At 46.2% G+C, this 26701-nt stretch overlaps 1 protein-coding gene across 4 annotated transcripts in view; it reads left to right on the top strand.

Annotated features, from left to right (window-relative positions):
- The window catches only part of CTNND2 (catenin delta 2), an 895372-nt gene extending 869034 nt beyond the window's left edge, over positions 1-26338 (top strand). For 2 of the 4 annotated variants that reach the window (XM_032861879.1, XM_032861878.1), the window contains 4 exons: positions 7934-8060; positions 11337-11468; positions 17656-17729; positions 25158-26338. In XM_032861879.1, coding sequence (XP_032717770.1) covers positions 7934-8060; positions 11337-11468; positions 17656-17729; positions 25158-25418 — 594 coding nt within the window. In that variant the 3' untranslated portion in view covers positions 25419-26338. The remainder of the gene's footprint in view (positions 1-7933; positions 8061-11336; positions 11469-17655; positions 17730-25157) is intronic. The other 2 variants (XM_032861875.1, XM_032861877.1) reach the window with 1 other exon arrangement.
- The last annotated feature ends 363 nt before the right edge of the window (positions 26339-26701 follow it).

Raw genomic sequence — 26701 nt, 5'->3', positions numbered from 1 at the left:
CATTCCATCTTACCAGACTACACCCCACAGCCCCCGTAGGCACGCCCTGCATCCCGCTTTCTTTCCGGGGCAGTGACTCTGGGTGCCCGTCTTCCGAGGCCAGGAATGTCCCCACAGGTGACCCACTCAGACACCAGCCCTTCGGTCTGGGGGGGGGGGTCACGTTCCAGCAGTAGGCGTGGACTTTGGCATCCAACTTCAAAAGAAATCAGAGCAAAGCTAACGGATAACAGGAGGCACTCTTCCCTTCTCCCCTTTCTTCCTGGCTCTGGGAAGGATTAGCATTTGCAGGGACTGGGGCCTGAGCTGTGGAGAGGGGCTGGTGTTGTCTGAGCTGCAGGATGCAGACAGCAGGAGACATGGGAGGTGCAGTCCATGCTCAGGTGCATGCTGTGATGGGGTCGGCTCCGATCAAGCCAGATACGACAGGTAGGATTGTGTTTCAAATTATCTACAAGACTGCGCAATGAGCAGGCAGTTTCATAATACCTCACCCCGAAACAGCAGCAGCTGAGGGAAATGTTATCGTTGAATGGAGCAGGCAAGCCGGAGGCCCTTTTTTTTTTTTTTTAAGGACCATTTTACCTGAACTAAGCCAACCTTCAGCGCAGCAATGAGCATGTCATAAAAGACAGATATGCCCACAGCAGATGATGATACTGGCAAGGTTGCTCAAAGCTAAAACTAAAAAAAAAAAAAAAATCGTAAAGTTCTGATCACCTTCGTTTGTTATGGGACAATAGAGTAGAGGAACTATAGAGGCCAGCTGCAAAGCCAATGACATGATCATTTGTTTTCCAGTAATTAATGCAGGCATTTTAAATCACTGGATCCAACAAGAATTTATCGAGCATCTCTGTGTTGCAGGCATTGTGCCAGGGACCAGGGCTTCAGAACTAAATAAAGCCCAAGAGTGCTTCACCGACTACAGTGGTCTATAATGTGGTCTCCAAGTGGTTTGTTCACAGTGGGCGGGGAAAAAAAATGCAGCCAAAGCTGCCCTGAACCTCGCGGGCATGATTCCTTGAGCAGTAGGGATTTAATGAGCATATAGTGCCGGCTTCCTGTTTACGCAGCACGGAAGTAGGCAGGATAAGTGAGACTCAACCGGGGGCTGCAGGGTAGGGGCGGTGCGGAGTGGCAGGGCTGCCCGATCAGAGGTGTGGACGTGTGACGTTCAATCACATGGCCCGTGGTTGCTGGGTCATCAGGTATGGTTGGGGCTCAGGGTTGTGTGTATGTGGAAGCTCTCTGCTCGGAGGCTGGGACCTACTGTTGTTACTTAGAAGTCAGCCTTGAGAACGCCTTACCTGACATTCCCCAGTGGACGCAGACACTTCAGGGCCTCCTAGGATTTAGCACTTGAAAATGCACTCTCGTTGGGTACAGCGGCCTGTGCACGGAGACCCCAAGCCGAGGGGTTCTCCGCCCTGTTTTTCAGTCACATCACCCCTGGGGCTTTTGAAAACAGAAACTCAGAACAATCCGGACAGGATCTCAGGGCCTGAGGCCCAGGAATTACTGTTTTCAAAAGTCTCCAAGCTGATTATTTTTGCCCTTGATTTATGAAAAAGAAACCAAGGCAGAGCTCACCGGTAATCGTGATACTGACACTGACCGGGAGAGAAGGGCTGACTATCCTGGCGGCCTTTTCATCTCAGCCCTCTGCCCACAGAGACACCCAAGGCCAAAGCAGTTTTCAGCGTTGGCCCGCAGCTCTGGCTTGTGTCTGCGCGCAGCCCTAACGGATTCACGTGCGATCTGCACTCAGTGCCCTCGGCATTGTCCAGAGTAAGAAGCCACGGGGCAAGTGTGTGTCATGCTAACCTCATGTGGACCAGTGTGGAAGCCGCTCTGTCCCTTTGTCTGAAATCTTCCCGTGGAAGTCTTTCCTGTAGCACAGTCTTGTTGGAGATGTTTCCAGAAAGGGCAAAAACATAAAATGCTGCACATTCGGAGTCCTTCCAGTACTTAAGGGGAAGATGCGTAGGGACGGAACAGTGACCAGCAGGTGGACATACGGTGAAGACCAAACCATTTCGAGCCCATGAAGAGCAACTCTACCTTGATTCTCACACCCCCTGGACCACTGAGCGCACCGACGCGGAGGGTCGTAGCTTTGGGGAATAATACAGTTTCAAAGAAGCAGGCTGGGAACTTTAACACAGAAGCTGAAATGGGCTGGAAGGACAGTAAAAGGAGAAGATAAAGAAAATCAGATTATTCCTGGTGGCAATTTAAAGTTCAATGACTTTGAACTCCTCTTCTCTTTCGGATTTCTATCTCTATCTACTCAGAACAATTTAACAACCTCCAGTTTTAAGTTTAATGTGTTAAAAATAAAAACCAATTTGAGGTGCAGATATCATATCACATTTTTGACAGCTTGGCTGGATCTTAAGCTGAAGGGCACCAACATCTCGGTCATTCTGCTGGAGGTGAAAGATAGATATTAAAAGGGTCCCTTATCATCCATATTAAGGATTAACAGCCCTCTCCCAGGTGCTGTGACTATTCTTCATTCTGTTTTTTCTTCCCCGAGGTTTCTTATCGAACCTCTAGAAGGCAAAGGGATGAAGTGAAGGGGGTGGTGGGTTGAGCAGCTGATAGAAAAAAATTCAGGAAAACGCTTCTAGTATACAGTGAGTTAAGCTTTTAAGAAGAAAAACTAGGGATCAAAGAGGCAAATGATGTAAAAAAAAAAAAATGTGTGCCCAAGTTGTCTTTATTTATGGAAGCCACTTTCAAGCCTTCCTGAGTGACACTGGGACATAAATGAATAATGCATTGATTGCAAGCCAGCTAGCTTACGAGTATGTACATGGCTAGTTGGATAAAAGGAATGTTAGCTTAGCAATAACTTCCCAAAAAAAATATATCTTCATATCCCTTCTTCTTTGGAAAGCAAAGCGGATTTTTCAGTTGAATGCCAAGAAAATTCACGCAGGAAAAGATGCGGAGGGTCCTGAGACTTATCCTCAAGGTAACTAATTATTCAGTGTAACTTATTGATTGATCTGCACTTTCCTGTCTAGCATCAGATACACTGCTTTCCATAATACTGGGGAATTTCTAGCGCAGAATTAAAACTGCGGGGCCCCTCCTGGGCATTGTTGAACATAGTAGCAGGGTGGGAGTTCCATGTTTCCATCAGGGTGCCTCTGCTCTGCATCAGCAAATGAGAGGAAAGATGGCCATAAGCAAGAGTCGGGTTGAAACTGCTCTCATCAAGAACCTTCATTGGGTTTCCACTTGGCCCTGTTCCGTAAGCCCCCCCTTGACACCTCCATTAAAGTCTCTGTGCCCACATGCATACAATCAAGGGCCACATGCAGAGGTGTCAGACCCGGGTGGCATTCTCGATACCTCTAAACATGCTCTACGTCATCCTCAAGTATGTGGTGATCCCATCCCTCACAGACAGGTCATCTGCAAGGTCGCCCTCTGCCATGCCTTTGTATGCCTGGAATTGGGTCTTATGAAGGATTTCTTATGAGGGTCTTATGAAGGAGCATTTTTGGTGCATCTTATTAGGGTTTCTTCCTTCGTAAGCAGTTTTAGTATTATACCCACCTTCCTGACATTTCCAGAGATGGAAGTACTTGCATGGTCCTGGTGTAATCGAAGCATCATGGAATCCGAACCGCTGAACGAAACACATCTTCCATCATCTGTGTAAGAGATGCTGACTCATCCATCGCTGTCTCGCCAAGAAAAATCAAACCCAACCTAAAGTCATGCCACATTGATGCCTAGAGTCTCGTTTGGTCTTAGAACATATGAAATATTAGCTGATGTTCTTGTCATGAAAACACTTTGCCCTTGATGACATATGGAGTGTCATGACTTATTCGTGACTAAAGAAGCCAAGGTTTTGATTAAAGCAGTTCCCTGAGCCATTGCTTGGAACCCCAGAGCGTATCTTCTAAACAGTGAGACAAACCTAACATGATCCACTTCTGTTGGTCATATTTAAGGACTTTTTGTGGTCAACTAAGCATTACCTTCAGAAGAAAGGAACGCCTGTTGAAATAATTTTTCAAATTGTTCCCAGATATGAATAATGGATGCACATACACTTTCTAAAAAAGATGTTATTTATTTATTTGACAGAGAAAGAGAGAGCAGCAGCAGAGGGAGAGGGAAGCAGGCTCCCCACTGAGCAGGGAGCCCAATGCGGGGCTCAATCCCAGGTCCCTGGGCTCATGACCTGAGCCGAAGGCAGGCGCTTAACCGACTGAGCCACCCAGGCACGCTGCATATACATTTTTGGTTTTGGTTTTGGTTTTGTTTTTTTTAAGACTTTATTTATTCATTTGAGAAACAGAGACAGAGAGAGCATAAGCAGGTGGAGAGGCAGAGGGAGAGGAGGGAGAAGCAGATGCCCCGCTGAGCTGGGAGCCAGACATGGGGCTCGATCCCAGAATCTGGGAATCATGACCTGAGCTGAAAGCAGATGCTTAACCATCTGAGCCACTCAGGCACCCCCCATATACACTTTTGAAATGGTTCCCCTCCTGCACATGCTTTTGTAAGACCCTAGGCTGTGGTCACCTTGCCTCGCCAAGAACCATTTCATACCTTTTCTTCTTCCTCTCTCTGTCCCCTTCCTCCCTTCCCTTCCTCCCTCCTATTCTTTAAGCTCCAATCTTCCTCACACTCAGCAGATGACCTCACTTCTCACCCCACCTGGAGAACATGCAAAAAAATACAAGAGAAAATACAATTTGCCTGCTACCAAATCTCCGTGTTCTTCCTATGGCTATGGCCACACAGCCCAGCTGGTCCAAGAGCAGACCACGTGGTCTTCTCATGGTCCACGAGCCCCTTGTTCCCTAATCTTCCAAGCAGTCCTCCCTGAAATTCCCTCCTGCAACTGCTCGCTTCCTCTGTGGCATCGCCAGCTCTTTGGTCCTATCTGTTGAGTCACTCCCAATGGCGAATGAAACACTCTATCTCCCAGGTGATCTCTGAAGACATCTCTTGGTCACTCAATCTCTCCAAGCCCCATTTCCTCACTCTCTGTAATAATAAAACTCTGTCAAAGTGGCTAGATCTTACTCTTCCTTTCATCAATTTTCATTATCTTTGGACCCCACCTGAGTTAGACATATGCCGACCTGACCAAAGAAAGTACTTTTGTCCCGTCATGATGGCTTACATGTTCCCCAGGCTGGTGGTCAGTTCCTGGTCCTGCCTATCATCCAGTTGGTCTCCTTCTCCTTTATGCATCCGCTTTCCTTGTCTTGCCTGACCTCACACCCTCCTGGCCCTCCTTCCAGCTCTCTCTGTCTCTTCTCAGGCTCCTCTGAATCTTCTTTTGCACACCCCTTACATATTAGAGTGTCCCAGGGCTCGCCCGGTGTCTCGTGCTTGCCGTTATTTTCATTCATGTTTCTTTCCGTTCCCCTTGTTCTAAATAACATCTCTATGCTGAACTCCAAAATGTTATCTCCAGCCCTGACATTGCTCCTGAAATCCTGATTTGCAGATTCTGCTTTATTCTGCATCTTCTCTTTCATGTCCAATAGACATCTCTACCCATCTTGTCCCAAATGGCAGTATTGATTTCACCACCGAAAGCTATTTCTCTCCCAAGTATTCCTTATCTCAGTAAATGGCAACTCCAGTCTCCTGTGGTTCACACCAGAAGCCTGGGGTAAAGCTTGATTTCTCTCTCCTTCACCCAATAGCCAAGTCATCAGCAAATCCTCCAACACAGATGCCAAATCTGCCCATAGCTCATCATCAGCCCCCATCCAAGCCAGGATTGTGTCTCCCTCCTCCAGTGGAATAGCTTCTTATTTGGTATCCCTGGTTCTATTCTACTCTCCCCAAACTCTTCTAGACACTCAGAAGGCTTCTCGTTTCTTGGTGCCCCTTGGTCACTCCTCAGCCATGGAGACTTCCGATGGCTCTCATCTGGCGTAGCCCGTGTCCACCTGCCTTCACATCTGCTCTTCCCTTGGCTTGGGTATCTGGGTCCTTGTCATCCTCCAGGTCTCTGCTGCAAAGCTAATTGATCCCAGAGTGACACACATTCCATTGCCACATCCCATAATCTAAAAACACTAGTATTTTCCGACCTGAATTCCTTGATCCGCTCATCTTCAAGTACTTGTAAGTGTGCCACATTTCAGTATCACTGTTTCTCTACTTGCTTAGTGTTTGACTTTAGGTGGCCTATTAACTTTCTAAGCCTCAGTAAAATGGGATGCTAATAGCATCCAGCCCATGATATTGTTGAGAAAATATCGCCTTGTAGTAAATTCTCAATTAAGAGCTAAGTAATAGCTTTAAAATAGCATACGTCTAACCTTGGCTTTGTCCTACCAGACAAACAGAAGAATCAGAATTAGAGAAACAAAGACACAAATACTGAAATGAGTATGAATTTTGTTCTTCATTAACTTCCATCTATTTCTGCCTGCAATGATTCTTTAATAGAACGTTGAGTCCCTTAAAAGTCTAAATATAACCAAAAAAAAAAAAAAAAGGCCTGAAGAGTTTCACTGGTTGCCTTTGTGACGCAGGAATGGGTTGGGGGGTGAAGGAACAGACAGGTCTTCTCTTCCTTGGGGTAGTGTCACTGCCATTTGACATCTGACTTTGATATATATAAATTGAATTAAAAAGGAGAAAACACTGGAAGGAGTTATTGTGGGGTGTTAACAGGAGTTCTGGGGCAGGGTGGAACTACTGACAGTTTTTTTCTTCTTTATGGTTTCTAAATTCATGAAATGGTCCACAATGTATGTCTTTGGTTTTTAAAATGGAAACCAGTATATGTGTCTTACTGCATATTCACTGGATATTAGAAGGCTTAATACAGGGACGCCTGGGTGGCTTAGCCAGTTAAGCATCTGCCTTTGGCTCAGGTCATGATCCCAGGGTTCTGGGATCAAGTCCCATATCAGGCTCCCCACTCAGTGGGGAGTCTGATTCTCTCTCTCTCTCTGACCCTTCCTCCTGCTCGTGCACTCACTAGCTCACTCTCTGTCTGATGTCTAACGAATATATTTTAAAAATCTTTATAAAAGAGAAGGCTTAATGGAGGATTAGTTGGTAAGACAATTTTGTATGGACTCTAAAGTGAAAAATACAGTTTCTGGATTAAACCAGAGAACATACCATACCCCTCTGGGTTTGGGTACACAGTGACGGTCTTGAGAAGAGGGCCAGGCAGAGCTGGAACCGGATCCATAAAGAATAGACAGTTTCATCCACGTCATCACGAGGGTATTATGCTTAGTGAAATAAGTCAATCGGAGAAAGACAACTATCATATGACCTCCCTGATATGAGGAAGTGGAGATGCAACATGGGGGTTAAGGGGGTAGGAGAAGAATAAATGAAACAAGATGGGATTGGGAGGGAGATAAACCATAAGTGACTCTTAATCTCACAAAACAAACTGAGGGTTGCTGGGGGGAGGGGGGTTGGGAGAGGGGGTAGGGTTATGGACATTGGAGAGGGTATGTGCTATGGTGAGTGCTGTGAAGTGTGTAAACCTGGTGATTCACAGACCTGTACCCCTGGGGATAAAAATATATTATATGTTCATGTTAGTAAAAAATAAAAAATTAAAAAAAAAAAAAGAATAGACAGTTTCAGGGTCATCTCACATTCGGAGCACCGTATTTTCATGTAAATAAAGAGACCGTTGATTCAGCATCTGGAAAGGAAAGCCAGCCCTTTAAAAGCAGGCTTCCTCGTGGCAGACTGTCTAGAGGGAGCGAGGTGGGTCTCAGTTCACACCCTCCTCTCCACTCACCTTGAAGATCAAGCAGGCCTCCGAGATCTCAGGCTCATGATCGCTTTTGACAGACAGTGGGAATGTTTTACAAAATCAGATGTTGGGAACTTCGAAATGTCAGGGGATGAAGAATCACTCTACCTTCCCCGCTTAATGGGCATATGCGGTCTATTGCAGGATGGATGGTCACAGTATCACTTCGTAGCCTCATCGTCGACCATCGAGAGGGATCGGCAACGGCCCTACTCCTCCTCCCGCACACCCTCCATCTCCCCTGTGCGAGTATCTCCCAACAACCGCTCAGGTAAGAGACGCCCAGAGTCAGCCAGTCCTCATTTCCCCTGGTGCCAGGGCCTTCCCTTCAGCCCTGGCTGATCCCCACAGAAGGAGAGCCGTCCCAGTTGGACATTGGCTAGAAACACCAAATGAGTCCCTTTTTCTTTCCTAGGAGTGGTAACTTTGTGTTGTGTTTACACAGACTCACAACACATCTAACAGATTTCTAAAGATCTCTAATAGGTGTTATACACACGAAATGTATGTCATGTGCCTGCATTCATCAAACAACAAGAGTAAAGATAGCTGTTAGATGTTTGCAAATCAGAGTTTTCTGTGCATACTTTCCAATTTAAAATAGTTTGAGTTGCATTGTATTGATTGCAATTAGAATAACAGAGTCAGGGAGAAAGGGCACGCTTTTCTAGCTATAAAATGACATACATTTGAAATATCCCATTGAGGGTTTCGTTACTACTCCAAACCTGATTAGCCTGCTATTATTACCTTTAAACCAGCCAATAAATCATTGATAAAGTCTTATCACAACCACCCAGAACTATTAAGTCACTCAGTTGAATATTTTTCTAACTTTGTCCTGTTTCTATTGCTTGAATTTTCAACTAACTGCTCTTATTTACTTATAAAAATACTTCATTTTTATACCCTTTTCAGTCACATTGGATAATGCCTAAGATGAAGGAAAAAATTAAGGGCCAAGTAGGAGCCCATCATTTAATATATAAGTGGCGTAGTCTCCACTGTTTTTATTCCAAGTATAAGTCTAAAAACTGAGCTTTTGATTTCTGCACTTGGAGTTTTGTTGTGAGAAGGAAAGCTGAATAAATAAATATATAAATACCTAGATGGGTGTGTGTGTGCATGTGTATGCACATACATGTGCACGTGTGTGCGCACACACGTGTGTATGCACACACCACTATCTAGGTTTTTACTTAAGAAGAGTTTCTCCTTGCTCTTCACTGCCCTCTGTCTGCTGGGGAACCGGTCCCAGAGGGCATGGCAGGAGAGTGCCCATCCACATTGAGATCACTGGTCATTGAACTTTACATTACACTTAACTGTCAGGATGATGACGAAAACCAGACGTGAATGGGGAACATTTGACTGAAATAAATGACTTTCTCCCAGCCGCAAGAAATCTTCTGTTTCTAGTGTGGTGTAATGGCTTCTAACGTTCCATTCTGCACTAGACGAGAACCGGAGACCACCGTGAGACGAAGAAATTTCCACCTTTGGAAGCACAGGGGTGACCTTTCATGTTTCTTACCCCCATACATCTTAAAAAGATAGGGGCACCTGGATGGCTTAGTGGGTTAAGCCTCTCCCTTCTGCTCAGGTCATGATCTCAGGGTCCTGAGATCGAGTGCCGCATCGGGCTCTCTGCTCGGTGGGGAGCCTGCTTCCTCCTCTCTCTCCCTGCCTGCCTCTCTGCCTACTTGTGATCTCTCTCTCTGTGTCAAATAAATAAATAAAATAAAATTTTAAAAAAGATAAAAAATAGTGAGTGTGGGAAACACGAAGATGGTGTCTTTTTAAAAGCCCTAATTATTACGACACATCAGTGTTAGAGAGATGAAATGACGCAGTAGATCAGAAGGTGCTGGAAGGAGAAGGGACAGAGTTCCAAGAGCTACCCCAGCCATTCCGCGAGGGCAATGCCTGCTACTTCCTCCTGAGGCACATCGAAGACACCAAGTGAACACTTGTTTGTGTGATTTGATTTTTTCCAGGAGTGTAATCTTAGTTTACCGGGATTCGGACCACTGTGTGTGAGGTCTTGAAAGATAATTACACACTTGACATACTTTAATAAACCCCACCATCTGCACACTATTAGATGCTAATTTTGAAAGCTTTGGTCAAGAGCCTCCAAAATATTGTACCTTCGTGGTTGCCTGGCAGCGACTTGTAAAAGGCTAAGCTTTACGCAAAAGGGCATAGAAGCAAAGGAGCAAGGGGGAAAGGACTCTCCCAGGAGAGGGTGACAGAGAACGGAAAAGAGGAGAGAGAGAGTGGTAGAGGGTGGATGCGGTGAGTGAGAGCCAGCAGCCCACATGCTGAGAACACATGTGAAGTGGACACATAACCCAGTCCAGTTATGTGGAGCAAATGCCCTTTTCTTCTCTGTCTTCCCAGTAGACTTATACCCTGAGCTTCTGATCCATCTGGTTCTGGGTGGGGCTCAAGTATCAGTATTTTTTAAAGTATTCCAAGGATTTAATTATAGCAGGAAGCCAGGTTTGGGAACCTCTCGGGGTTTTGATAGCTGAATGGCGAGCCTGGATTTTGTTTGAGTAGGTGTGAGAAGTCGGCAGGCTGCCTCTCAGGAAAGGATGGGTAAAGGCTCCCTCGTGCCAGCGCGTGGCTACAATGTGTACTACTGTCCATCCCACCACCACCCTGCTTCTGTTTATTTGCATGTCCGTTTCCTGTCCTCCACAAGTTCAGAAAGTGACATGATTCATGTTTCTTTTCCCCAGTGTCTAGCATAGGGATTTGCTCATAGAAGATACTAAACTTAATGACAGGGACCTAAAGAGAAGATGGGGCTCCCTCCCCGGGTCCAATAGGCAGCAAGTGGCCAGGGTGCTATGTGTCGGGGAGAGATTGATGGGGACATTCATCAGGGACAGCTCATTGGGGAGCGAGCTCTTTGCATGCCCTGCCCAGCCCACGCCATGAGCTGAACTTTGTGGGCTGGGTGACTTCAGCCCCACAAAACATCCTAGGTGTTCATCTTGCTTCCTTTAGGACAGTTTCTGAGTCACTCAGTATTCAAGCAAGACTGCATTTATTTTAATCAGGGATTCTCCAAAATGAGTAACAGCTCCTCTGAAACACATCTGATTTTTACAAAGGAACAAAGGAAGAAAAGAAGCAAGGGGAGAGGGGGGAGAGTGGAAGGGAGGGAAAGGGAAAGAAAAGAAAAGAGAAAGAGAAATAAAGAAAACAAGTCTGATCTCATTCTTAAAACTATCCCGTACACCTTCAGTGGGTCATATCCCCATCAGAATACCTTTCTAAGAAAGATGGCCCCAGGAGATAGTCTTTAATTACCAGCCCCCAAGCTGAGTGCCCCCTTCACTGCAAAGCACCGAATGAGAAGGAGTTCGGGAAGGGGTAAAGACAAGAGCCCAAAGAACAAAGAACCAGCAGGTCCGTGTACACACACTGGTACAGGTTGAGCCATGTGTCTTCGTGACCTCAGCTCTTTGTGCGGAAAGCTATCCGGGCTGTGGAATGAGACACAGAAGGTCTTCCTTTTCATTTCTTTATGTAGCAAGTGCCCCAGCTTCACCTCGGGAAATGATCAGCCTCAAAGAAAGGAAAACAGACTATGAATCCACTGGCAGCAATGCCACTTACCACGGAACTACAGGAGAACACACTTCCAGGAAAGACACCATGACAGGTGAGCGTGACCGTGTGCCTCTCCTCCTCAGAGCTGGTGACGTGATCTGGGACAGGGCCGAGGGCTGGGACATGAGACTTCAGGCCACGCTCAGCAGCTCAGCTGGACTGAGCAGCTAGCAGCTCACTTGAGAGCTTGACAGCAAGGAGTCTCAGGAATTGGGGGCAGGGAGATTAAGCTAGAGGAATTAAAGCGGAGTATCTCATACCTGAAAATAACTAAGGATTCTCAATGCACACTTTATTCTGTCTTTCATCTCTCACCTCCCCCTTTCCTTCTTGCTTGCCCGGCTCATAATGTTCCCTCAAATTAGAAAGAGGAGTCACGCTAGAGCTCTTCTTAGCTGCCATAATCTGGAGTGGAGAGGACTCAAGATGGTGGGTGCGATGTAGCCAAGCTTGGCCATCATGAATAGAAGGAAGGGGAAATGGATGAGAAAAGAAGGGAAAGCGAGGGGAAAAGAACAAAAAAAAAAAAAGGATTCCAGGGCCCACAGAACTCCTGCTGAGACATTTTCTCTTCTTGACATGAAACCCATCTTTTATCATGACAGACTCTCAAAGAGATTCATGAGAACCAATAATCACAATTTCTGTATGGATGCATTGAGGTCTTAGGCCCTCCATCCCTCACTACCCCAATCATACCCCTTGTCTCTCCTTCCTCATCAACTGTGACTCCAGCAAGGCCAAAATCCGTACCCACTGCCACCCATCCAACATGCGTTGCCCAGCCTTTCTAATAACCAGCCTTGCCCCTAACTCCTTTCTGTTCTCTACACTCTCCTTGTTCCCATTCATCATCCCTTCCTTGCTTTCCATACACTTCCCCCGCCCTGGTTTCTCCCTTCCTCCAAAAAGCAGGACTTGGGGGTATTGGGTTATGCCTTGAAAGCCAAGCTGCCAGAGCTAACAGGCTCTCTAATAGGGATGCCACTGCCTTTTCTGCCACGTGGAAGTGCAGATGGGTCTCTCATGAAAATAGACCATGAGGAACAGGGTTTTAACAGAACATAGCCAGATGAGGCTGTTCATAAAACTGGGAAATGTGAAGGCCATAATCCTGAACAGACACTGAGACCTTCTTATCAAGAGGATCTTAAAAGTTTGAGTTTCTCAGATATTATTTAGGTGTAGACCTACAGGGAAGCAGAAGAGAAAAAGAATTGGATGATTTATTAAGCTGTTTTCCAGTCCCAGGCCATTTACCCCCAAGGCAGTGTTTTCCATAGTAGCTCTTCATGACTGCAAGAAAGAAAAGCACAGTAATAAATAAAATCTTTAAAAAAAAAAAAAAAAGGGGGGCGCCTGGGTGGCTCAGTGGTTAAAGCCTCTGCCTTCGGCTCAGGTCATGATCCCAGGATCCTGGGATCGAGCCCTGCATCGGGCTCTCTGCTCAGTGCAGAGCCTGCTTCTTTCTCTCTCTCTGCTGCTTCTCTGCCTACTTGTATTCTCTGTCAAATAAATAAATAAAATCTTTAAAAAAAAAAAAAAAGAAAGAAAGAAAAGCACAGTAAACAAGACGTTCCTGATGCACAGCCCCAGGGTCAGCACTCTGCCCTCCACATATACACCTCCCAGGGAATGTCTCAGCCTCACGCCTGCACTCATTACACAGAGCATACCTTATTATTCTTATTCACTGTTTTTCCTGCCTTCAGTGTTGCCCCTGTTGTAGACGAGCATGAACAGAGGAAGCTGGGAAGCTGAATGTCGAGTCCCTAGAGTCAACACATTCAGCAGAGAATCTAATTTGTACCAGTTACTCTGGAGTAGTGACACCTAATTCCCCTGGTTCATTCATTCTGCAATTATGATCGCCCCTGGTAACCACATCGCTGGCACTCTGGGATAGCCAGTTGAGATTACAATTACAAAAACAATTCTGAAGTTGACTGAATTGTTATGTAACTTTTCTCTCTTACCCAGTAGAATCACTCAGAAGGCTTTTGAATGTGGGAGTGTTTCTGTTGGCATAGTTCCAATGGTACATAATCATGCCAGACACACATAATAACTGAAAAATAAAATCCAACCTGTTTCTAGATGTTTAATGACAGGGATCTTGATAATTCCAGTATTGAGATATATGTCACTTTTTGCACTTATTTAAGAGGCTTAAGCATCTTTGCTCTGACTTACTTTAAAAAGCAATTAAAAAAAAAAGGAGTTCAAAACTACACTACTGATCATCTAGCAAGCCTGAAAAAACATTGAACATATGTGTATACAGGAAGGTTCCCTTTAAGCCAACGAGTACTGCGTAAAAGTCAGTTGTTATTATCTACTGTGTTGGTGGTAGTGATCGTAGTGGTGGAGGTGATATAGTGGAGATGGTGGTGGTGTTGGTGGTGGTGGAGGTAGTGAAGTTGGGGATGATGGTGGAAGTAGTGGTAGAATGGTGGAGGTGATGGTGGAGATGGTGGAGATGGTGATGGAGGAGGAAGTGATGGAGGAGGTGAAGGTGGTGACATGGAAGTAGAAGTGGTGATGGTGGAGGAGGTGATGGTAGAAGATGGTGGAGATGATGGAGGAGATAATGAAGGTGGTGATGGTGGAGGTAGAGTTGGTGATGGTGGAGGTAGTGATGGAGGTGGAGGAGATAATGGAGGAGGTGAAGGAAATGATGGTGGAGGTAGAGGTGGTGATGGTGGAGGAAGTGATGGAGGAGTTGGAGAAGGTGATAGCAAAGGAGGTGATAGAAGAGGTGCAGCTGGTGATGGTGGAGGTGGTGATGGGGGAATTGATGGAGGAGGTGAAGGCAGTGATATGGAAGTAGAAGTGGTGATGGTGGAGGAGGTGATGGTAGAAGATGGTGGTGATGATGGAGGAGACGGTGAAGGTGGTGACAGTGGAGGTAGAGTTGGTGATGGTGGAGGAGGTGATGGCAGAGGTGGTGATGGAGGAGATGAAGAAGGTGATAGTGAAGAAGGTGATGGAAGAGGTGGAGGTGGTGGTGGTGGAGGAAGTGATGGAGGAGGTGGTGAAGGTGGTAATGGTGGAGGTAGAGTTGGTGATGAAGGAGGTGCTGATGGTGATGGAAGAGACAGTGATGATGGGAGAGGTGGTGGAAGATGTGGTGATGGAGGAGGTGGTAATGGAGAAGTTAGCGGTGGTATTGGTGGAGGAGGTGATGGTGGAGGTGGTGATAGTGGAAGTGGTGATGATGGAGGAAGTGGTGATGGTGGAGGTAGAGTTGGCGCTGGAGGGGTTGGTGATGGAGGAGGTGTCTACTTACTACCTTCCACAGTGGCATGAATAAGCGCCCAACTAACCGGTGGAAGCCCCCGTCTCACACAGGAATGGGAAGGATGAATGTTCAGCTCTGGCTCCACAGCACTTTTGCACGTGCCCATCATTTCAGTGTTGACATGCACATCAGATTTCTCGTGTCCTCCACATCAAGAGCAGTACTTGTTCCCATTCAAAAATATCCAGGGGACGCTTACGGTATAGTACATTGAAAGATACCTGAAAATTGCCGTCTCCCTTGTTTCTAAGACATGAGAGGATGTCCTACCATTTCCCCCAAAGAAAACACTCCCTCTGCTATGAGAAAGTCGTGGGAAGCTTCACCCTCAAAACACCATGTGGGACAGCTTAAAGGGAGAACAGGTTCTTGCCAGGTTTGAATCTCCTCTACTAAGCCCTTAGAAATGCAGATTCATCTAGGTTTTTTTGTGCCAGGCTTCCCCCACTCACCTTCTCTGGATTCATTATCTAGCTGAGACAGAATCTTTCAAAATGTCTTCTCCCTTAGTGTTCTCTTGCCATCATGGAGCCCTCAGAAGGCCAGAATCAGCTGTTCATTCAGGCATGCAGGCTGGCGAGAGCTATTGCTCATGGTCATGATTCTCCAGGAATATTACGTGTTCAGAAGCATGCATCAGGGGAGGGCTGTGTGATCCCAGCAGCTACATGGCGTGACTTTAAAATTCACCCAGGGGATTTTGCCCTCCCATCTGAGCTTCCCAGATGCCTTTACATCAAATGGTCTAGCCCGTTTGTGTCAGTCTCTCTTATGCCTTATTAAAGCCATTCTCATCTTCTGTGTGTTGATTCAGTTGGCGATCGGGGCTTATACAAAAGAAGAAAGGCATTTCCTTACATGTGTCCTCTTAGGTCAGATGTACAAGGGCAGAGTGTCCATGAAGACACCTGCTTCATGTGTTTGCAAAAGCTGCAAGTTCAATCTCAGCTACACACCCTCTCTTAAACAGGTGAAGTGGACCAAAGGGCAGGAGGGAAGAACTTCTAATAGAAGCATCTTTAGCTTCTAAGGAGACAGAGAGAGGGGCACAAGGCTCTAATAGTACCTGTTCCAGCAAATAAAAAAATGCATTTTGTTCCAAGTAACAGAAAAGAGAAAACCACAAAATTTCACCCTGCAATGACATTTATCATCAGCACATTGCAGTGCTTGAGGACATATATTCTCAGGGTTACGCTTCACTCATTGCCTCAGCAAATAAAGCCCTGACTCTGTGAGCATCTGCTGAGGCCAGGTGCTGTCCCAGAAGCCAATGTACTGGTGAAGGTGACAGGACAGACCGATTTCTGACCTCCCGGTACATCTGCTGTCGTAGGTGAAGGGAGGTGCCGCGCGAGGTAGACAATAGAATGAGCTCACCACCAAGGTAGTACCATGTGGGGTTGTGTATGATGGAGAAGATAAACAGGTTCAGAAGACACGGGGTCCCGGGTGGGCAGGGCTGCTCTCAGGAGCTTGAGCAAGAGACTGAACCCCAACAGGGAGAGGCAATCCAGAACCTGGGGGAAATGAGTTCCAGGGAGAAGGATCAACAAACCCACATCCTGGAAGCAAGTCCGGCTTGCCCAGGTCCAGCAAGGAAAGAGGCTGGTGTGGCTAGGACTCCCTGGCCAAGAGAAGGGAGGGAGATACTGCAGGAAATCAATCCGGGCCCAATCCTGCGCCTCATACCTTGGCAAGACACTCACTGCAGTGACATAATCCTGTCTGTCCAGCAAGATGGCTTGGCTCCTGGGAATGGCAAGGGTGGAGGAGCAGGGTCGGTGGGGTGGCCACTGGGCTGTTAGGGAAGATTCTGTAGCTGGCAGGGGTCCAGGAAAAATACAGACAGGAGCTACACACACCCAACCAGAGAAGATGTCAAGGGGGCCTTTAAAATTCAGAAAGGACCCTCAGCTCCCACTTTCTTAAGCACAGATTTCCAAGAGGACTTTTCCTGCACAGGAGTTAGGTGCTTTAATTAATAGTCATGGGTAGAGTGATCGATATTACTGACCTTGGGTCTCCAGGAACTGTATCTGTAAGAGAGTAGCTAGGGTGCGTCATCCTAGTTTACCATTCCATAGATACTAGAAGCAAAAGATAAGGCTTTCTTAGTTTCTGGAGTGTTTTATACCCCCACTGACACTTGATAGTTCTTTCCAGAACATTCTTAAATCATAAAAATGATTATGAGGGGAGTAGCATCCTGGGCCCTTCCTCTGGGCCTGTGGCATGACCCTGAAGATTCTGAAGATTCTAGGGGAAGAAGGGGACAAACCCTGCTCATGCCTTTTAAAGCTGCTGGCCAGCAGAGCAGACCCTCCCTCCTTTTAGCTAGCCTGCAGGCCAGTCTCAAGAGAGGGGTGGCTCCTGTCCCCGTGTCTAGCTGGGTTCCAGAGTTGCAGCCCCCCAGGCGTGCCGGAAAGATGCCGATGGTGCTTCCTGCCCGGCCTTTGGGCCTTTGAGAAATGAACTGTCTGCGTGATGATTAAGCACTCTGTGAGCCCAAATTAGAAATTTCATTCTTGTCGTTCTCCAGCTCAACTCTAAGTCACTCATAAAGATGCCCACGTGCCTCAGTGCGGGAAACAAGCTTTTATTAGCCGCCGGTTCTCACCAGAGAAGGAGGCGAGAATCCTGGCAAGCTTCCCATCTGTTTGCTGACATGCCCCAACCCTGTCTACAGTCTGAACGTGACTGCAAGAGACTCCCGGGCTGTGGGGATTTGATAGAACCCCTAACTGTTCTTCTTTCTTATATCTGCATATAAAATGAAGAGTCCAGAGCCAAAGGATTCTCCCGTGTGCCATGGCACTTGGAATGCACCCCGAGAAACCAAGCTCTTTTAGGACAAGAACTTGCCCTGATCACCATTATTCCTCACTTGAAACCTTGTCTTCTTTGCTAATACTTTTTGTTTCCCTCTTGTTTTCAGCTCAAAACACTGGAATTTCAACTTTGTACAGGAATTCCTATGGTGCGCCCGCTGAAGACATCAAACATAACCAGGTAGAGGAGACGGGCACATTTGGGTCCATTTTCCCCTTTGACTTGCGTGAAATATCCTGGAATTGGAAAAAAATAAATTAGCTCCTACATAGCCTATGTAAAGGACTGAAAAAAGAAAATCACATTCCCTGCTGCTGTCCCCTCATGTTTGCCACAGCGTGTGTGCATGGGGTCCCGGCAGTCACTAGAATGGCTTCAAATTTGAAAACGGTCTTTGATTTCACTACAACCACTTGCTTCGTTTGGTGGTAGCAAGCAAGTTGTCTACTATGATCCAAAACAAAAAGCTCAAATACATGAGTAGAAGAGCCTGGTTTCTAGATAATGTTGTGTGATTACTAGACAGGGATTCGTTTGCTCCCGTAACCCAGCCAGTTCTTGTTTGGAGGAAAGCATTCATTATATATGATAGTTACTAATAAAATAGAGATGACACATTCAAGAGTGAACAACTAAATGGGCGCGTTGAGGAGTGTCTTGTTGCTCAGTCTAGTTGGGGAGACTGGCAGCATCAGTGCCCCAAAGGAGCTTGTTAGAAGAGATTTTTCTCGGACCCCTACCCCTAATCTATCTGATGCAACAAATGCATCAGAGTTGCCTTTCATCAAGACATTTAGGTGATTCGTGTACATGTTTGAGGAATGCTAAGAGTAGCCCCTTCAAGAACTGGGCTAAGTGTGTGTGTGTGTGTGTGTGTGTGTGTGTGTGTGTGTGTGTGTGTTTGTCTTCTTCGGCAAGCATTCGTTGGAGGCTCTTTTCTCTCTCTCTCTCTCTCTCTCTCTCTCTCTCTCTCTCTCTGTGGTTTTGTGGGAACTGTAGAAGCAAGTGGCACAGCCATGGCTGCCTCACTGATGGATAACTTCATTCGTTTGTCCCTTGTTGTGGTCACTACAGAAAGACAGGCATTCCTCGTAACTGTTGGCTGCCAGTAACCACTGCCAGAGCTGGCTTCTGTAGATGCTCTAGATTCCCGCCCTACGTCAGGAAAGTTGGGCTGAAAGATACATCTGAAAGCTGTTTGTTGATCAAAATAACCAGAAGACAGTAAACATGGGGGGAAATGTGCTGGTTTTTAACATTTCTCAACACCTGGCTGGGCAGCATCTTTGCAAAGGAAAGGGACCTGCTCCAAGTAGATAGAGTATCTTGTGTAGGACCATTTCCAAGAGAGGAAGGAGGAGGACATGGAGAGTATCTCCTCAACCTTAAATTACCTTTTTTTCTGATCACTCATCAACAGGAGAAATGGTAGTAGGTAGAGGGGTGATGCCATTGCTTTGAATGTTCCAGGCCATACGCAGCCACTCTGGAAGACATCTGGTGTTGTCTGCAAGGCCTTGGTGAAAGCCCAGGCCCCGTGGCCTGCCTGACACGTTGCTAACATCTACTTTACCTCCCTCAGTTCTGGTCTTTGCTAAAAGCAAAGAGGTCAATGAATAAATAAATAAGTGCACGAGCGCTAGACAAGGGCTCACCAGGGGTGGCCAGCAGCGATCTGCATATCAACATGCCTGCTCAAACACAAAGGAAAACAGGAACAAAGTGTATGGGAAATGCCAGTTTCAATTATGAAAACCAACATTTATCCTTTAGTAAATACCAGGTACAGTGAGAATTGTCTATAGCTCTTAAAGATATTGGTCAGGATGTGATCGGACCCTGACTTTGCATCCAAGAATGCAGGAGTTTTCTTTAGTCTCCGCAGGTTGAGAGAAGCTCATTCCAAGAATTGGCTTATTCTGTATCGGCCTTTCTCTCCCTGGATTCCATTGTCGTTGGCAGTGAAGACATGCGCAGGTGTGGCCCAGAGGTCCTTGGCAACTTACAGGATGGCTTACTTTGGTTTCCTTAAGACTGCTTGCAATCTAGATTTATAGGATGGTCCCCCAGTGGCTCTAAGGGGCACATTCTTTTTACCTGAGCCTATGATGAACAATTAAGCAAATTGAAATTAATGCGCTAAGATGGCATCCCTGCTGGGAAAGTAAGCACAACCTAGTGTGGCCTTTTTCCCAGGGTGCCCCAGAGTGTACTCAGACTCAGTGGGAATTGTCAAGGCCACGGTGCCTCAGGCAAATGCTGGGAAGCCTGGCCTGGATGGAGTTCAAGCTCGGCACCCCTTGTCAACACAGGGGAGATGCTAACTGGCAGGCCACCAGTTGAGCTGAGCTCCAAGGTGATAGCTCAGGGCCACCATTATTCCCTGAGCAGTCCAGCAGAGGGAAGTAGATGAGTGGACTATTAACCCCATTCTAATATCAAGCAACATTTTAAAATATCCATTCGAAAGATCTGGTTTTTCCCTAAAACAAGTTCCAAGTAAATCCTTATGACACTGCAGGCAACTCTGGTTGGTGACTGGAATCAACTTTGGCTCTCCTTTTAGCTCTCCTTGCTGGGAATCTGGAAGGTATGACCACCCTAACCATTCGAAAGAGGAGGAGAAGTGGTTCTCTTCCAGTTGGGCAGTTCTAGAGACAACCTTGTGCACAGCCTTCATGATTTACATTTTCTGGCCATGTGGGCAAGGCCAACACTCTAGATGGTTGGAATGCTTTCATTTTCGGCACTTTCCCAGGTTAAAAATGACCTCCCAACCTCACAGCTAGTAAAAGACCAGCCTGAACAATCTAACCAGGAGGGGTGTGCCAGGGTCCATTCCATTTCAGTGCTTGATGTCTGTCCCCTGCTGAGGGCTCCAGTCTCCTGGCTGACTTGGTCCCTAGCTGGGCCTGACCAGCTTCATAGAGGAGGCTGGACAGCAACTCATCTCCAAGAAGAAGCATTGCACTGAGGGAAACGGGCTTGAGGTAGACCTACAAGAGGAGACAAAGGCAGTGAGAGCTGGGAACGAGACCCCAACCCAGAATGCAATGGCCAAGTGAGGGTCCAGGGTAATAACTGCGAGCCAGGCTTTCCATGACTCAGTGGAAAGGGAGCCAGGCAGCTACTCAGCTGCAACACTGCCCATGACACCACCTGGGACTCCAGCCTCATTTTCATTGAATTCTGAGCCTCGGCACTCTTAGAGGAAACAGCCATGAGTGTGAAGTAAGCTTCATGGTCCTCAATTTGTAGGTCTCCAATCAACTGGTTGCAGGCATCATTTTAAGAATTAACTACCTCAATTCTCCCAAAATCCTACTGACCTTCTACTAGTTTATCCCCTACTTATAAAGAAAACGTATGCAACTATATCTATAACTTAGTTATAATGTAGATAACCATATCTAGCAACAGAATTTTGTGTTCATAAACTAGAGATAAAGGGGTTTGGTGTTTTGATGACAACCATCAAATTATTACATCAAACAGGATCTTAAGGTCCTGGTTGGTGTCCTCAGTTTCACTGCCAAGTGGGCAGAGCAGGTAAAGTTGTCCCCAGAGATGAGGAAATTTGCATCTCTAACAAGCTTCTAGGTGATGTTGAGCTGCTGGTCTCGGGACTAGACTCTGAGAACCATGAATCCTTACCTCGTGACCTTTTTCGTTGTCTATTAACAGCCTGAGTCTTCAGCTTTCACCCTATGGTGAAGTTTGAAGATCTGTAATGGGCAGCTGTTTTCCTTGTACTAGTGATCAGTCCAGTTTGTAGGCAAACCCAGTGAGGAATAAACACAGTTTTCTGTGTGTGGGTAGTGAGGGGTAGAGAAGTGGCAGGGTCCTTCCTAATTTAAACTAAACATCCTCCTATTGGGGAAAAAGTTCAATAGCGATGACTTTATGGGAGCAGGAGTCATAGGAACAGAGTGCCAAGAACGTGGACCCCAGCCAGTATCCCTACGTGAGCTGGCTGGTTGCACCCCCGACCCCAAAAAGGACGCTGCCTTAAGGCAAAAGCAGGCAATAGCCTCAGGCTCCTTGGGTGTGTCAGGGCTTCTCTGAACCACAGCAGACACGCAAATTCGGAATATACCACTGCTATACCTTGTTCTGCTTCCTTCATAGAAATCTGCTTTATGCGAACAGTGGAACATAAAAAATGCATTTATTTTTAGCTCCTCCATAAGGAGCGCTTATGTTTGAGAGCATTTTATCTAATTTTGAAGACAGCCAACATTCCTACAATGCAAATGTACATCCACAGTGAACATCTACACCAGGAGGCCAGTGAGCGAATTCAATCCCTCCAGACAGTGGTGGTATCTGTCACCCAGTCCTGGAGAGTCTGTTTACACACGCTCTCGTGTGTAACTTTAGTTACAAAGTAACTGTGTAACTTTAGTCCTTCTGCAGGACTAAACCTCAGAAGGGGTTGACACGAGACTTTACAACCAATAGAGGTGAACTGAAAAGGCAATTCCTCAAGGTAAGAGATTAAAATAAACTTGTGCCCAACCTAAAGACATCCACCAACCAGAGAGAAGATGGTGACACTAAGAAATGTGAAACAGGTCATGCAAAAAGCCTGAAAGAAGCAGCCACTGTGGGGGAGAGCCATGAGCCTGCAAGTGATAGCCCCTGCAGACCTCCCCACCCCCAGCCACTGAGACCGACACAGACAAGTAAGAGCTCTCCTACGGTTCCCTTGTCCACTGGCCTCCCTTCTTATTATAGAGCCTGGAGTCAACCCAGTGGCCCCTGAGGATCGGCCAGTTTGGCTCCACTGAAACTGTGCTCATGTGGTGGAGAGAATGTGGACTTCAGAGTTTCCCGGACACGGGTTCAAATCCCGGTCTCACAACCCCACTAGCTGTGACATCCTGGACAAGTTTCTTTACCTCTCTGAGCGTCAGTGTTGTCATCTATAAAGGGGGGATTGGATGGATGGATGGGCAGACAGATGGATGGATGGATGGATGGATGGCTGGCTGGATAGGAAGATAGAGAAAAGAGGGAGGAGGAAAAGGAGATATAGATGATAGATACACTTACATACATACATACATACAAATATACATATATAGACACATATGTACTTACGTATTGTTTAACCTTTAAATAGTCAGAAACATAAGAGGAATCTGTTAAGTGTTGGCTATAGTGCCCACTGACAGAGAAACACAGTAGACACTAGCTCCTTCCCATGGGATTTTCCTAAACCACCTCGCTCTAGCCCCCTGTACGTTCATTGTTTCAGGTGCAACATGTTGTTGGAGTACCGTTCAGCATAGCACCCAGATCTTCAAAGAACAGCACAGGGCACCTCAGCCTAGCCAAGTAATTTCATATACCTGGTCTTGTTTAATTACAGACGCTAAAGATTAATTCCAAATGTCCCTCTCGTGGCCAAGCTCTTAGGCTAACAGAGGTTTCGCAGGTAGCCCGACACCTCACTCATCACCCTCCGCTAACTGGAAGTGTGGGACATAGTGGAGGGCAGCTATGATGAAGTTCACCATGTCTTTGAAGAACAGGTCAATTACTAGTGTAAATCAATTACATGTAAAAGAGGGAGTTTCACTTACTTGAGAGAAGAATTATGTGCAGGTCATTAGAAGCATTCATTTACAGGCAACGTGCTAATTACAAATCATTACCTATTAACTAGGACCAATTTCTATAGGACATTTCCATGCTGAGCCTTAGTTAAATTAATAGGGAATTACGGAATCTGCTCGGAGCTGATCAAATCGTGTTTTGTTAAAAGTGTTCCATCATTCACACCAGACCTCTTCCCCAATTATTGCCACGAGTAGAGCTTCATGCATGACTGTATGATCTAGCTGTGGGGCGGGGGGTGGGGGGTGTTCTGCTTACATTAGAGGCACGGTGCTTAAAAAGGGACCCCAGAGGATATACAGACCCCCCACATATAAGTGCTAATTGTCAGCCATGAACACTCTTGGTCTTACTGTCCTTAAAACCAAGCAGAGGGAACTAATTCTTGACCATACATATCTCAGAGGCTCCTGTGACCCCGTTAGTCTTTTAAGGGCTCTGACATCAGAGAGTAATGTGCAAAGGACAAGAGGGCAAACAAGGAGTACAGGGGTGGGCTGAGGATCTCTGTAGAAACCTGAAGGCCCCTTTCTGCCAACCAAGAGCTTCATAATCCCACAGTATTCTCAAATTCAATCAGTTCTTAATTAAACCAAGTTGGGAAACATGTCAGTCCTTCGGAGTATGTTATATTTGGAGTGGAGGCCCTCTTTTCATCATGTGCTTTTCTGTGTATCCTTTTGAGGCCATGGTCCCTGCTCACTTAGGTGGGTGTAATGGAATGGCCCTACCAATGGGAAGCCTCCATCCTCCAGAGAGGTATTGATCACAGCCCACTGCGCCGGCAGGAAGATCCCCAAGTGACCATTAGACCTTGTACATCTTCATTGTCTCTTTGTCTGGGATTGCAGCACCTTAGTGTAAGAAAGCAAATGCAGGAAAGGAAAATCAACCACTTATGTTCTACAGCTTCTAGTCTGTCCTCTTCCATTTAAAACAGATTTGTAGCCAAAAAGTCCAGCGCTTAAGTCAGTTCCGCAATTCCTTGAAGAGTTAAACACTGAATTAACAAAGCATCCAGCAAAACCATAAGAGACTCTTAATCTCACAAAACAAACTGAGGGTTGTCGGAGGGAGGGGGATATTGTCGGAGGGTGGTGGGGTTATGGACATTGGGGAGGGTATGTGCTATGGTGAGTGCTGTGAAGTGTGTAAGCCTGGTGATTCACAGACCTGTACCCCTGGGGCTAATAATACATTATATGTTAATAATAAAAAACAAAGGGTCCAGCAATGCCACTTTTAGGTACGTACCCCCAAAACTGAAAGCAGGGACTCCAACAGGTACCAGAGCACCCACATTCATTATAGCATTATTCACAACAGCCAACAGAGCAAACAACCCAAGTGGCCATCAACAGGTGAACAGATAAAATGTAGTGAAATGATACAATGGAATACTGTTCAGCCTTAAGAAAGGACGAAATCTTGTCCCATGCTACAAGGTGGATGGTCTTTGAGGACATTATGGTAAGGGAAAGAAGCTAGACACGAAAAGACACATACTAAATACTTCTCTGAGTTGTCTGGAGTAGTGAAATTCAGAGACAGAATGCAGATGACAGCTTCCACGGGCTGAAGCAAGGAGGAAAGTGGTGAGTTATGTTCCATAGGTGTCAAGTTCCTGTGTGAGGTGATGAAAGTTCTGGAATCGGATACTGGTGATGGGCACACATCACCGCAGATGTACTGAATGCCACCAAATTGTCCATTTCAAAGCAGTCGAAATGGAAAATTCCATGTTCTGTCTGTTTTAGCATAATCATAATTTTTAATAAAGATTATGCAAGAATGCTGGCGTGTGGACCCAGGAACCAACTTTTGAAAGGAAGGGCAACCAGCAGCTCGCAGTGTTTGCAGACACGCGGTGCTGGTGGTCGCGAGGGTGGAGGCCCAGCCTTCCTGGGAGGCTCGAGCACCTTGGGCATGAGGAGGCTGCGTCTGGGGAGAGCGAACCAGCCCAGGTGGATCTTCTTTTCTGTGCAGGTTCCAGCACAGCCTGTCCCACAGGAGCCCAGCAGGAAAGACTACGAGACCTACCAGCCATTTCAGAATTCCACGAGAAACTACGACGAGTCCTTCTTCGAGGACCAGGTCCACCATCGCGCTCCCGCCAGTGAGTACACCATGCACCTGGGACTCAAGTCCACTGGCAACTATGTCGACTTCTACTCAGCTGCCCGTCCCTACAGTGAACTGAACTATGAAACGAGCCACTACCCCGCCTCCCCCGACTCCTGGGTGTGAGGAGCGGGCGGCGCGAGGCGCTCCGGGAACAATGCATGTGCATGCATACCACAAGACATTGCTTTTCTTTTCCCCCCTGCAAATTTAGTTTGTTAAAGCCTGTTCCGTAGGAAGGCTGTGATAACCAGTGAGGACCTATTACGAGCTCTTTTAGAAAGCTAAATGAACCGAACGTTAGCTTGGAAGTCCATAGGAAGCTGGAGTGATCCTGACCAGGACACTGTACAACACCTTTCTAGTTGGAGCTGTAGGGTGTGCTGTAAAAAAAAGTGCTTTGCCTTGAACGTGGCGGAAGGCAGCAGAGGAGACGGGCGGGGTGGTGGGGCGTGAAGGTTACCGTTAAGCACAAGGGGCGGTGTAGTTCACACACGTTAGAGGGACGGCTTCTCACGCTTTGTTTTCTCTCTTCATCCGTTGTGATTCTAGGCTTCAAGTTGCATTGGGGTTCCTCTGTACAGCAAGACGTTTCTTGCCTTTTGTTAATGCATTGTTGTAAAGTATTTGATGTACATTACAGATTAAAGGAGAAAAACGCATCGTGTATATTCTACCATGCGTAGTGTTTCCTCATCTACGGTTCTAAATATTGCTTCGATTTCGAACTTTTGAAAGATGTATGGATTTCCAGTTTTTCTTCTCTTTTCTTTCTCCCAGTATGTTTTAACAAAAAAAAATGGGAAAAAAAGGAATATTTAGCAGTATTGTTCGTTCTGATCTGTGAATTTGTTTGTGGCAACTAAACAAGGCATTCAGCAGTTTCTGACAATTAACATCCATCATTCCACACTCCTTGTCAACAAAGTGCTTTTTCACTGCCTAAAATTTTAGATGTAGATATTTGAAATAGATTTTTTCATTTATACCAGTTTTCTTTATGATGATACAGTGTTAAAAGAAAATAAATTACAATTGATCTGTCATCCATATTTGCTAAGAATGTCTATTTCCAAGGACCTATCTTACAAAATACACATTCTTGCTTGTGTGTCTGTGCGCGTGTGGGTGTGTGTATGTCCTCGTATGTGTAAAAAGGACCTGTGTGAGATTTTATTTTGATAGAAGCTATTTCATCCGCTGTTCATCTTGTACAAGCTTTGTTTCTGGTTTTTGGTATCAATGTACATCGGTTTGTTCCTCTTGTACTGCATCTACTTTCTGACCATCTAGTGACTCAGGATATTAGGCCAGTTGAAGTGAAGTTATAGGATTTTCACACATTCACACATTCTTGGATACCACCTCTTTCTACAGGTCCATTTCCTTCCACGTTTTATGCCCTCAGA

Source organism: Lontra canadensis, unplaced genomic scaffold (assembly GCF_010015895.1).
Source record: "Lontra canadensis isolate GAN:19392208 unplaced genomic scaffold, GSC_riverotter_1.0 scaffold22, whole genome shotgun sequence".
Taxonomy (NCBI): domain Eukaryota; kingdom Metazoa; phylum Chordata; class Mammalia; order Carnivora; family Mustelidae; genus Lontra; species Lontra canadensis.
Note: the sequence above shows the minus strand (reverse complement) of the source record. Positions and strands in the feature narration are given on the sequence as shown.